We start from the raw sequence: 13,744 nt of genomic DNA, 5'->3' as shown, positions 1-13,744 counted from the left end.
TCACACCACCCCAAAAGACCCAGACTATCCGTCAAACGCTCCGGGGTTCAGTTAAACAAGGCCAAACAACTCAGGTGTGAAGGCGCCCTAAGAAGAAGTGATAAGCAGTGGTGGAATTTTAGTACCGTGATGAAAAGCCAACTTTCTGTCTTGCCGCAGGCTGGAGGGACTGGGTGCAGCTGATGTCCAGAGTGAGGACGACCAGGGAACAGACTCTGAGCATGACCCTCCGAACTGGCAGCAGCTGGTGGGGCGAGAGGTCCTCGCAGGTCTCAGGCCTCAGGAAATCAAGAGACAAGAAGTCATCAATGGTGAGGACATGCCTTACCACTTCACTTAACATGGCAATTTATTAAAGCCAGATCTATTTTCAGTGGCGGTTAGAGGTTCTCCCTCAGTGTGCTTAAAAATACTGTTGTGTTATAGATATAGTGAGTAGAAGGGAGAAGAGAGGGGTATGCAGCAGCAGAACATCTGCTGGGATCCAACCCAAGTTGCTGTCGAATGTACATCATGTTGAGCTGTGCCAATGATCTGCCATCTAAAATTAACGTCTTGTGTTTTGTCTGCAGAGCTGTTCTATACAGAGCGTGCACATGTGAGGATGCTGAAAGTTTTGGACCACGTTTTCTACCAGAAGCTCTCCAAAGAGGCCATCCTGCCTCCTGCTGACATCAAGAACATCTTCACCAACCTGGAGGAGATTCTACAGCTGCACGGTACACAAACTCATGAGCATGCACATCCTGAAATCCTATAAAAAAATGAAAATCTACTGCTCTTGAACCATTAAGACACAGTAAAAAAAACACTCAAAGTAAAGTTCAAAGTAAAATTAACTACAACAGTTGTACACACAGCAGCCCCATATTTTCATGTTGTATTCTTCATCTTTATCTTGCACACACACAGACATACACACAGACACTTCCACATGCACTGACTGCCCATTGGTGCCTCTCCTTTGAATTTCAGTTTCAATACTGGAGCAAATGGCAGCCGTTCGGAAGAGAAATGAGTCTTCAGTAATTGATCAGATAGGAGACGACTTGCTCTCTTGGGTGAGTACAATTCTCAGGCTGAAATTGTATTTCCCCTTTCAAACATTTTCTTATATTGAATAAATTTCAAGATGACTGATGTGGTAGGGAAAAAAAACGTATTGTGCACAAAGAAATTGAACTGTTGCCCGAAATTGCTTTATAGCAAGAAAAAAAATATGTGGGTGTTGGCATGAGATTGCTATCTTTAGCCTTGAATGTTAATTTTGAAATGTCATACATACATGAATATGGTTATGTGAAGTTTGTATGTGACAGAGACAGGGTTAATATGAAATCCTATACCAAAATCCTAAAGTATAACCTGTAAACATGGCACAAGAGAACAACTCTGCCAAGAAATGTAATCACAGTGGAGGCAAGTGAGTGAAATGGAAGCCTGTTTCTCAGTAAATGGTTATGTCAGACAATGCCCTAGATTTGTCTGACGTCTCCACATCTTGATATCATGTGTGATACATTAGATGTGAGTTAGCTGCTTATCAGCTGGCAGCCTTGTCTAAAATGTCTCTATGGGGGATAAGTAGGGTAAACGGTTCCCTGAGGGTCCAAGCAGCGATCTAGTCTACATTTAAACTTAAGCTGTCCCTGCTATGAGGACTTAAGCCTGGCCCCCTTCTGGGAGTTGGTGCTCATTGTCGTGGTTAAATGCTAGACATTTCCATGGCAACTGCCCCTGACCCAGATCGACTGAGTGACTGATCACCATTTCTGTCCGTCTCTGCTCTGTCCTGTCTTGGTTTGGGTGGAAACAGTTCAGCGGTGGAGAGGAGGAAAAGATCAAGCAGGCGGTGGGGACGTTCTGCAGCAACCAGCCTTTTGCTTTGGAGATCATCAAGAGCAAGCAAAAGAAAGACTCGCGATTTACTTCGTTCATCCAGGTACTGACAATATGACTCAGAAGTTGGTTTAGTCTTCCAAGAGGTCTTGTCAGCTAATGCACTGAATGAATGCTCAGTGTGTGTCCTACAGAGGAGTCAAGCAAGCGATATATGCATCTGTTTAATTCAAAACATTTAGCTTAAATACTAAGTAACTCTTAGTGTTGCTCAGTCACCATTTGTGCTTGTTGAAAGATGTATTTGGCTGTTTGGTGACAGCCTAAGCTCACTCATCCTGTATATATATTTTTTTTATTGCTTTGCAGGAGGCAGAGAGTAACAGACTGTGTCGCCGGCTGCAGCTTAAGGACATCATTCCTGTAGAGATGCAACGGCTCACCAAGTACCCCCTGCTGCTAGACAACATTGCCAAGTACACAGGTGCTGTAGTGTTCCCTTAGCAATCAGAGTTCCTTAACAACAGTTTGCAGTGATATGGTCATATTAAAATCAGCATATGTGCACATTGTTATTTCAGTGTACAAATTACTACACATACTGTGTGCATGCTTTTGAATAAATACTGATAGAATAGCTGCAACTAAAGATTAGTTTCAATATTCATTAGTCTACCACTTATTTTCTTGATTTGTTTGTTTTTATAAATGAGAACTCACGCCACAAGCGCCCACAGTCCAATGCATTCAAATGTCCCCCATAAGATTAAGAAACTAGAAACTCTTTACATTTGAGAAGTGAATTGGCACGAAAAAAATTACTTAATCAGTCATCAAAATTGTCGTCAATTAACTGTTGCAGATTTTCTATCGAAATGTTTCCATCCTGATTCCCATTTCCGATAGTTGAACTTGCATATTGGCCGATATTGACTAATGATCTGACACTAGTGTATTTAAAAAATGATAAAATCTGTATACAAATAACCCATTTCCATGTCAAGAAGCCAAATAAAATGTGTAAAAAATGAAATAACAATTATATCTTAAATATATTATATGTAGAAATCTCTATCCATGGGTTGCCCAGTATCCTACGTTATGAGTGTGCACCTTAAAACATTATCCTAGTGTGTAGAGGATAATCTTTATTCTTTATGTAGATCCCCATTAACTGCCACTAAGGTAGCAGTTATTCTTGATGGTGTCCACACTCAAACAAAAACAAACATAAAACAAGACATGTAACATAAACAGCCTCTAATAAGAGTGTGATCAAGACAGATAAAAGCCAAGTGGAAAAAATGGACATCACAACACATCAAACTGCATTCAATCTTCATTGTTTTTGTTCAGTTTATGTTGTTCATCTTTTTCTTTGATAGTCCTTAAAAACTTTTCTTAAAGGGTGCTTCAATGATCATCTTTGACAACTTGTTCCACATTGCGATGGCTCTGTAGATTATAGATCTGCATACTGTGTCTATTCTGGGTTTTTGCTTATCAAGATAACCCCTAGTAGCCTCACTGTTAGAGTGACTGTGTTGGTCTCTCACATTATTTAGGTTGCCCCCAAACGGCACTGATCTACTGATACTAGAACAGGGAAAGCATCATGTTATTTCATTACATATTGCCTGTTTCATCAGCGCTGTTATGCACACAGAAACACAGCCTCTGTCTTAGTCGAGATTTCTCACCCATTTTTCTGCATCAGGGGATACATCTTGCTCTCAACGACTCCTTTCAACATGGATAAACTGATAAGTAATCACAGAAGACATTCATTGTTGGATGTATTCATCATAAAAAGTCTAAAAAATATTGCTGTTTCATGCTGGATTACAAATCCTCTGAAAGGGTTCGATCACCCCAAAGCGGTCGTTGGAACCTCAGGAGAAGGTTCCAAGTTTGTTAATAAATTATTTGGTATTAAATCAGTGCATAGACTTACGCACTTAGCAATACCCAATACCCATCATTTTAGACTGTATCAGAGGCATCTCTGACACTGATATACTGAATAACTCTATTTATTTTCTGGCTTTGAACAAAATGCTGCAGCATTATAATAGAATAAAGTGAGCATGACACTTGATGTGATTAAAACAAACAATGAAGCATCTGCCATCCACTTGTTCTGACAGTTCACATGCATGAAGCCCGAGTAATGTCAACATGCCTGCAGAAAGAGCCACAGATTTGTGCATTCATACACACCACTTACAGTTCATGCAGGTACAAAACCCTTATCCCTCTCCTGCAGAGACTGAGAGGAGCACTTCAAAGTCTGTTCCACTCCGTCACAAACACTTAGTCAATCACTGACTCTGTCACAGGGAGACAAATTGTGATCTACTTTAAAAAATGACAGTTTCCAAATCACTATTATACTTCTCTCCAGTATTGCAAACCGTTTCTGACTCTCCTGACTTGACTAGAAATTAATTTTAGGATTTTTTCGGCACTGTTTCAACACCCCCGCATGTGACCTTCATGAGTAGAGTTCAATTATTGTATCCAGCCGTTCTCTCCTGTGATCCTCAAATCAATTAGTCTCCTATGAGGCAATTAATTCAATATGGAAACTAATTTACTCGTGTTGCGGGTAACCATGGAAGTCGGTAATACAGGAATAATACCTAGTTCAAATTTTATAACCTGAATGTAATATAAAACAATGGAACAAATGGAAACTCTTGATATAGAAAAAAGTGGATAAAAATGAACCAAACGAAGTCTTAAGCAAGGTTCTGCGTGGCAACATGCCAGCCATTAGTGAATTACAGAGACAAATGGAGAGATTAGCATTTTAATGGTCCTGGAGCGGCGGTGCACATTTTGGGAAATGTCTTACCCATTATTTGGTCCATCATTTTAGTCTTGGCTGGGGTTTGGGTCTCACACAGAGAGAATGCACTAACGATAAAGTATAACCAGCTATTACGGGATCATAATGCCCCCCTGCTTTATCATAATTTTTGAGAATGATGGTGTGTTAATGGGCAGAGGAAATATCAATTTGCCGGACAGCCCCCTGCAGAACTAAGGAGGCTAACTTCTTATTTGATGTCATAATATCTTTCAGACGACGCAGTGGAGAAGGACAAAGTGAAGCAGGCAGCAGACTGCTGTAGAAAGATCCTCAATCACGTCAACCAGGCTGTGAAGGAGTCTGAGGACAAGCAGGTAGGATGTTATTTGAAATCTTCTTTCCATTTCATGCCATCCCCCTAGACTTTTCTCTTCTTCCCCTTCAGTCTCATCCTAAGTCCTTCCTTTTTTCATGCTCAACCGCAATTTATTTTTTCACTACCTACTTTGCTCCCCAGGCAGTGGCTTCCTTTTTTAAGAGCGCTTACTTTATCCCCTTTCCTCTATTTCTCTCTGTCCTTCCTCTAGAGGTTGGAGGACTATCAGAGAAGATTGGACCTCTCCTCTTTAAAGCAGACAGACAACCCCATGATCCTCGAGCTCAAGGTGAGATATCTACACGGCCCTTTTAGCTCCAGTTAAAGCACACTCACTTGTTGTACACCCATGTGCACCATTTGAAATATCTGCTCTGTAGAAAGGTGCAGAAATGGCTCTATGGAACTGTAGCAAGTATCTATAAGCTTTATATCTGTTCTCCTGTTCTTCCTCCTTTAGAACTTGGATCTAACCAAGAGAACAATGGTACATGAGGGACCACTCTCATGGAAAGTGAACAAGGACAAGACTATCGGTGTGTATTCAGCATATTATATGAGTGTGATTGTCATCAAACTTTGATGTTGCTGCCAAAAACTAAATAAAAGAATCCCCTCTGTCCCCTTTCAGAGTTGTACACACTCCTCCTGGAGGACATCCTGGTTTTGCTCCAGAAACAAGACGAGCGTCTGATTCTTAAGTGTCACAGTAAAAATCTGGCAGGCAGCGCAGATACCAAACATATCTTCAGCCCCATCATCAAACTCAACACTGTGCTGGTGCGCTCCGTGGCCACAGGTCTGTTAGCACCCCATCTCTTTCTGTTTTTACAAATGATGAAGGATCACAGCAAATCGTCTTAACAAGGAACAAAGAATGACTTCAAAAATCCCAAAAAATCTCACCAATTTTGTGTATTGGGAGATAGATTAGAGTCACCACCAGGAATATCTAAAGCAGAATTGGGTTTAGCACTTACAGGCTTCATCACTGCATTTATTCCCCTCTACTGGAAGAGTCAGACTCAACCAGACATTCTTGACTGGGTTAAGCTGATGAATGATGACAGTGCTTCCTTTGAATTATGATGGCAAGGTTAAATGATAAAAGGTAAAATCTTACAAGGTCTGGGATCATTTTTGAATTATATTAAAGGTGGTGCCTATAACATTTAAGGAGAAGAAGATGATTAAAGTCACTCAAAGCTGTGGATATATGGGACACTGAATCTAATATTTATCAAACAGTGATGTGCTTTGTTATGTTTATGTGCTGATATATGTGTTTCCCCTTAATGTATCTGGGGTTTTTTTTATATTGAAGCATTTGTTTTTTTCTTTATGTGACATTTAACTAATCAAAAATGTACATAAAAACTTGGATGGCATCAAAAAACAAGGATGACAGATCATTGTTTTTTGGGGGGGGTTTTTTTGGCCAACTTGCACAATAAACCCACCATGAAATACTGGGATTTTGCACCCAGGGAGTTAGTTAAAAGAAAGCATGAGTAGAAAACTTCACTCTAAAATGTAACTATCATTCTTTGTTTTCATTGGTGCCCTTTGCAGTCAGATCTATGTTTAATGTGTTCAATAAAAGAATGATGGGAATATTTTTTTTTAATTCAACAAGCAGTTTGTTGAATTTAGGTGTATCTACTCAAAGCACCAAGTAAACTTCAGTATCTATTTTTGGCAAGGAATATCGTATCGCAGTATTTAGTGTTATTGCAGTTGTTCCCTATATCGTCCAGCCCTCCCCCTCCCCCTTAACAGCGTCCAAGCAAACAAACCAGAATAAGATATCGCGAAGTCTATGGCTTAACGCACGTGGCGCAAAAATGTGATTTATCTCATCTCCACATTCTCTTCTGCCAGACCACAAGTCTTTCTTCGTCCTATCCATGTCTGACAACGGAGCCCAGATCTATGAGCTGATGGCACCCACAGTTTCAGATCAGAGAACGTAAGTTTGACCGATCCATTTACTTTGTGTGGCTCCAGTTATTAACTTGTCTAATCACCTTTAATTTTCTTTGCAAAAGATGGCAGCGTCTAATCACCCAGAGAGCTGATGCCATGAAAGTCAAACCTCACAGCGTCATACCATTACCTCAGACCGAGTATGTTGTTCTATCACTTGTTTAATTTGATCAGATGGTTTTCAGGGTTTAAGTTTGTTTCTTATATAAGATGTTACTTGTGTGCCAGTGGGGAGAGAGACGGTGTGGAGATCATTACAGAAGGTGTTTCCAGGCTGAGTCGAGACGCAGACCGCACATCCACCGGCAGCACCCAGTCCACAGGTAGCTGGGCAAACATGTTGTTCCTACATAATGCTTAAAATATTTTGCCTGAGTCAATTGTGTAGATAACCCATGTCTTATTACATCCCTTCAGATAAAGAGAGCAGTCCAGCTCCCAGAAGTGTGACGCAGAGTTCTCTACCTGGTAATAATCCCTTTGAGGGAGTGAAGGCAGAGGAAGAGGAGGAGGAGGAAGGTTTTGTGGACCCAGAGCTTTCCTACCAAGTGGCTGAAGAGGGCAAAGAAGGAGACTCGTTTAACATGTTTCCCTCCAGAGCAGACGAAGCACTGAAAACATGTAAGCAGCACAGAACGGAAAAAAAATCAACTGCTACATATTGTTTGTACTTTCTTAAAAATCATAAACTTAACCCTTCATTTGTTGCTCAGTGGCAGCATTAAAGCAGGTGTTGGTGACCCAGCTGATGTCCCAGGAGGCTGTAGAGCAAACCAAACGCTCCACAGGGGCACGTCTCCTTAGGACCACCTCTCTGCGGACCCCTGTAGACAGCCGCGCACGGGTGATGGTTCACAATGGCTCAGAGAAGAACAGCTCCCAGACAGAGGACCCGACTCAGGACCTGGGCTCCGGGGACACGGGCTTCTTCGATTCTCCTGAAGATTATGGTGAGCCTGGATGCTTGATTTGTCGTTTTAACATAATGTGTTCACAGATAAATGTTTCCTTCGCCTCTTTACTTCTGGACATAAAAACCACAAACACCCTCTGACATCTGGCTTTTTTATTTGTAGAGGGAAAGGTTACAATCAGCCTTCATCCCCGGAGCAAATTACTCTGCGTTAGTCATGTTTTTTTTTTTTTATCAGCTCTGAATACAAGCGGCAGTGTTGGAGTACACCCAGGCGGACATGTTAATTGTAGCCCTATCAGTGCAATAGGATGATGTGCCGCCACAAAATAACATCCATATTTGTCCAGGCAGTGCTCAAGCATTGTTCAAAATGTTGTTGGCACCAACTTTGAGAAAAATTTTTTTAAAATGATACCACAAGTAACATTTTTTACTGGCCTCCATGCTGCTTTCTATTGCATATTAACCGTCAGTGACATCGAACATGATGCACTAGAAAAAAAACAAAAAACAGAAAGGCGTACTGCAGAAGCATGAAAATGGCTCTGGTCTACTTGCAGTGTCAAAGCAGTCTATCGCCTACTTTTTACAGGTTTTCTCGCGTTGAAAAAAAATGCATACGCATGCTAATTTCAGTGGATAAAGAGTAATTCAGTAGTGACTGTAAGCTGCTGCTTTCCGGGTGCTCTTTGTCTCCTTGATCCTGCAAACATTTTTTTTCTCAGCACTAGTACTAAAAGGCTTCTTTTGATTTTCTCAGCAGGGTATTTAGTCCTGGAGGGTTACGGTGGCCCAGGGGAGAGCAGCACAGATGATGACATATTGGCATCAACCACAGGGAAGCAGCTGAGAACCTCACAAGGCTGTGCTGCCGACTCTGGCATCAACTTGAGGTTTTCTTCAGCGTCACAGGCTGGCAGCCTCTCCTCTTTTAGCAGACAGGTCTTGTCTCACCTTAGAAACCTTCAGGCCAACCTCAACTATCTGAAGGTATCAAATTGAGCTCACCAACAAACAATACTGTAAAAACAGTATGATATTTATACATTTGGGTCATTTTTAATTGTCTGATCTGGCAATTGTTTGTTTCTGTTGCAGGAGGTTGAGGCCAAGTACAATAATCTAATACGCCAAAGGCCAGAGAGGCCAGCAGCAGACACGGATGGAAACAAAGGTATTTCAATTCACACTCAGTGTCCACATATGAATTTGATTTTTAGATGAATCACTGCCTGTATGTGTCCTTTTGCTGATCCAACGCCTCATTTTTCTCCCCAGATAAGAGATAGTGGAAGTCTGTACCGCAGTCTTTGGCTCTGGTCCCAAAGAGGAAGTACTGACTTGTAGTCTGTTCCTACTTCTTGTGTCCTGGACTTTCTGGACATCCTATAAGCTTGTCCTCTCACTGCTGAGCCCCCCTTCTTTCCATCGCCATCGCCTATGGTTGCCACAGAGAATGAGAGACTGAGTGTGAGCAGAAACATTTGAAGGGTGGAGTCATCTTTGTGATGCCGCGCCCCCCTCCATTAGCACAAGGCAATCAGGGAAGTGGGATTGCCCCCTATAACCTCACCCCTCTACCATCTAACACCCATTTTCCCCGGACCTCCCTGCAAGAAAGAGAACTTATACCAAAATGTACAAAGATGTGTGTTTAGAATATATATATATGAAACACAAAACAAGAAAAGGAAATTTTAAGATAATGTATTAAGATTTTTTTTTTTATCCCAAGATGTATTTATTTTCTTTCTTTTCATTTTTTAAAAGTGTTTCCCACATTGCTTGCATGCTTTTGGCCATGGTGTTAACTTTTTGGCTGCTTTTCCTGCTACAGGGTTAGTGTGACTGTGTGAGCAGACAAGCACGCTAGCCTAGCGTACCCTGATGAAATGGCAGGAATATATTCAGACTGATAGAGGCCAGAGTTGCACTGGTGATGGATAGATCCCATTGTGTTACAAACTCTTGAATTGTGTTAAAGTCTAGAATTTCAGATGAATTCTAGGTGTGGTGTTAACTAGAATGAAGAGTCTGAAGGCTCTGATCTGGTCCTGTTGCATTTCCTTGCTGCCTCCTCCTCGTTCCTCCTCCTCCCCCTCACTGTGAGGGCTATTTTGCCTCTCGTCTTGCCCCTTATCTCCTTTGCGTGTAACTCTCTCCCTTCTTTTCCCTGTAAACACTTATGGGTGTCATCCTTCTCCTTTTCCTCACAGCCCAGTGGCTTTCATGCTTATTTATCCCCTCCCACACTCTATATGTCATGCTTCCTCATCTGCCTTCGGGTATCTTCATGGAGCGCTCATGCTCTCTCTGTATCAGCTGCTGACAGAAATGCTGCCTCTTTCTGCTACTGTTGGCGATGCTGATTTGACTGCCTGATATTCTAATAATGTCATGAAGTTCAACAAATGTACAATGATCAAGTTGGAAGGTTATGCATAACTTTAATAAATAAATGGTGCCATGACACATTCAAAAAGGAAAACCTTGCCTGTTATTTTTTCTTTAAAGGGTCACTTTAACCCTTCAGTTGACCCTTTGTATATCAGTAATTCATCTTATGTTGAAATCTTATGCTAAACTTAAGAAAAGTTTGTTTTTTCCTGCATGCCTCTGTGAACAAAAAAAACAGAAAATTTCTGATGAACTGAAGTTGTTGATGTCTGCATTTGACAACAGAAAAACTTTATCAAAACGTCTGTTTTCAAACTTTCACAAAACTCGTGAAGTATAATCAAGACTCATTTATCTAGTCATATGCTCCCCAAAGCAATTTGATTTTCCTGGGATAGCAAAGGAATGACCTGCACTACTCCCTCTGATTGGCTAGTACTTGCAGCCTTTGATGGGGTAAGCCAATCAGATGCAGAACAGGGCAGAGTAGGGCGGGAAATATCTTTGCTATACAAGGAAACTCAAATTCACTTCAAACAGACAGCCCTTTCTGGCAGGAAACTGAACTAAAGCAGAAACTTAATCATGCTCTTTTCAAAGCCAGACTCCATTTACAAAAACAGTAATTTTACCTCACTAAACACAAGTGTGCTGCTTTACAACTGCCTCTATCACTTAGTTTGTGTTGTTTTGTGACTTTGGTATTTTTAAGGGTTGGTTTGGAGCCACCAGCGTCACACAAGCAAACCACCAATGGAGGCAGCAGGAGACCAGCAGCTCCTGCTTTCAGTGAAGTAAATTTACTGTTTTTGTAAATGGAGTTTGGTTTGAAGAGAGCATAGATAAGTTTCACTTTTAGTGTAGTTCTCTGATTAAAGAGGGCTGTGTGTTTGGAAAGTACTGAGCATAGGACTGGATAAATTAGACTTGGGATATACTGCACGGATGTTTGAATATAGTTTTGCTGTTGTTTAACAGAGACCAATTTTAATTCAGTTCATCAAAGATTATCTCAGTTTTTGGATTCTTCATTCACTGGAGGCATGTGGGGAAAAAAAACAGTTTTCTTCACAAGTAAGTGGGGTGAGTAAATGATGTTTCATTCTCATTTGGAGGGTGAGTTACTCCCAATTTCTCTTTTAAATCTCATGTAAAGATATAAAATGACCTAGTTGACAAGCTGCTACACTGATGACCGTTGGCCAGTAAAACATTTTACTTGTACAAGCACTTAAAGTGACTGTTTTAGTGAAGATGAAATGATTGAAGACTTTTTTTTTTTTTTACTGAAAGCACAATGAGAGAGATCAAGGACACCTGAGCATTAGTCATGATGGATCAGCCAAGTGTGTCCAAAAAAAGAAGCTCATCCTTGGATTTTTATTCACCCTGTTGTTAAATGACTGTTTTATCAAAGTGACAAATGTTCAGTAATGCTGTTAATCTATAAACCTTAGATAACCAAGACATCCAATCCTAACTGTAGAGAACTCAACCCTTTTTTCCCTCTGGTTGAAATATAGCTGTTTTTGAATGGAGTCAATGATGTATCAGTGAATAATGTTCACTGGTCTTAATTTATCTTTATTACACGCTGACCTCTTGTCCTTACTTGTATCAGATAGATACATTTGTCAAATGTCAGTGCTGTATCTCATGTGCGTGGTATAATCCCTGCTGATGATGTAATCTCTATACATTCTCGTGGGGATTGTGTCTATGAGCCCTCAGCTCAATGTGACCTCATCCCTACTTGTCATATACATGGGAAGTCATGCCCGGCATTTTTGTTTTTGATTTATCCTTTTTTTTAAAAAAATAAATAAATAAATCTAGATTGTAATAATAATGCCAGAAGCAGCCTTTTTCGTTGCATCATGACACAGAAGGAGTTGGTGCTGAGTCACGTGAGTCGACTGACGTGACTCACCATCATCTCCTTCTGAAGATGGGTGGCTAATTACGTTTAGGTGGCAAAACTGTTTGGTAAGGGCTAGGAAAAGATTGGCGTCACTCACATAAGTTGACTAACTTGCCTAATGACTAAAAACTGAGTGATTAACGGCTCACCGAACAAAGTGACTGCATACAGACTGCCTCAGCCCTATGTTCCCTCAGATAAGTACCTCTGCCAATGAGGTAGTTTTGTCCTTGTCTGTTTGTTCATTTGTCTACAAACAACTTTGTCTGTTTGACAGCTTGACTTAAAGGTCCACTTTGTAGGATTTAGTGGCATCTAGCGTTGAGGATGCAAAACTGAAACTTTTCCCGTGTACCAAGCATGTAGGAGAACTACGGTGGCCAATGCGAGGATGGTCCTACGTAGTGCCAGTGTTTGGTTTGTCTGCTCTGGGCTACTAAAGAACAGCATGGCGGACTCCTTGGAAGAGTACTCATTCTGTATGTAGATATAAATGTCTCATATTGAGGTAATGAAAACACAACAATTTATTTTTTCAGGTGCTTATAAACTATTGAAAACATAGCTATGAATATTATATACCATTTCTGCCAATAGATGCACTTCAATTCTACACACTGGACCTTTAAGTAAAAGTAAAATTATAAAATTGGAATTGGCTGAAATATAAATTTGAGCATGAGTTTGGCAGCTATATGCTTTTGCTGCTTCACTGGACTTTCGACTTCAGTAGTTGAGTAAAGTAAAGGTCTGTGAACTGCAGTAGCTATTCAATAATGTGCAGAAGCATTTAGACAGACAGCACCGTGTTACTTCATGTTGTAATGCAGCTGTCAGAGATCATTGTTGATGGTTACAGGACTTGAACTCTGCACATTTGAAAGATAACCTCTTGTATGTGAGAAACCAAAACTGAATGACACACGCAATGCTAAGCATGTTTTCACCTGAAGCCATTTCAAAATTGAAAACTGGGTTAGAAATTTGGACGTCATGGACATTTTGGAGCGTATTAATTTGATCCTCTTGGTCAGGCATCAGGATTTTCCTTTTGACCTTAACAGAATGAAACGCTTTTTATGGACATTTTGGCAGCTCTAAATGCCACGAGGGTGAGTATTTTTAAAGGAATCATCAGAGAGGTTTGACGAAGGACACTGGAGAAGGTGATGATCATTACCAGCAGGTGGCAAACTTCCACCATTAAATATCCAGTCAAGAAGACCCACCCTGAAACCTGCAGTGACATCAGTGTTTTAAATAACCCAGGGTACCTATTGAGTTTCTAGATACATTTGACTCCAGCGTCTGACAAATAAATGGACTGAGGAATATATCCAGTTTGCCTCCGTAATGCGACAAAACTGTGGTCAAGAGGATCCCACAGAGGACTCTGCAGCATTTATTGTGACTTTGTCGGGGCTGACTGCTACCTATATTAGTGGAGTCACATCAGTGTTTCTCTGTGTGTCTGAGTGGAAAGCAGGAGGGAGC

At 40.8% G+C, this 13,744-nt stretch overlaps 1 protein-coding gene across 6 annotated transcripts in view; it reads left to right on the top strand.

The window, feature by feature from the left end:
• arhgef12a (Rho guanine nucleotide exchange factor (GEF) 12a) overlaps positions 1–10,420 on the top strand; it is a 45,383-nt gene extending 34,963 nt beyond the window's left edge. For 5 of the 6 annotated variants that reach the window (XM_042486389.1, XM_042486384.1, XM_042486385.1 and 2 more), the window contains 17 exons: positions 160–311; positions 573–719; positions 976–1,061; positions 1,817–1,942; positions 2,209–2,323; positions 4,928–5,028; positions 5,242–5,319; positions 5,491–5,566; positions 5,662–5,829; positions 6,912–6,999; positions 7,079–7,156; positions 7,245–7,339; positions 7,434–7,637; positions 7,730–7,966; positions 8,693–8,922; positions 9,031–9,106; positions 9,211–10,420. In XM_042486389.1, the coding sequence (XP_042342323.1) occupies positions 160–311; positions 573–719; positions 976–1,061; positions 1,817–1,942; positions 2,209–2,323; positions 4,928–5,028; positions 5,242–5,319; positions 5,491–5,566; positions 5,662–5,829; positions 6,912–6,999; positions 7,079–7,156; positions 7,245–7,339; positions 7,434–7,637; positions 7,730–7,966; positions 8,693–8,922; positions 9,031–9,106; positions 9,211–9,221 (2,068 nt within the window). In that variant the 3' untranslated portion in view covers positions 9,222–10,420. The remainder of the gene's footprint in view (positions 1–159; positions 312–572; positions 720–975; positions 1,062–1,816; positions 1,943–2,208; positions 2,324–4,927; positions 5,029–5,241; positions 5,320–5,490; positions 5,567–5,661; positions 5,830–6,911; positions 7,000–7,078; positions 7,157–7,244; positions 7,340–7,433; positions 7,638–7,729; positions 7,967–8,692; positions 8,923–9,030; positions 9,107–9,210) is intronic. The other variant, XM_042486386.1, reaches the window with a different exon arrangement.
• The last annotated feature ends 3,324 nt before the right edge of the window (positions 10,421–13,744 follow it).

This window comes from Plectropomus leopardus, chromosome 5 (assembly GCF_008729295.1).
Source record: "Plectropomus leopardus isolate mb chromosome 5, YSFRI_Pleo_2.0, whole genome shotgun sequence".
NCBI lineage: Eukaryota > Metazoa > Chordata > Actinopteri > Perciformes > Serranidae > Plectropomus > Plectropomus leopardus.
The sequence above is the reverse complement of the archived record's forward strand: the minus strand, read 5'-3'. Positions and strand labels throughout refer to the sequence as shown.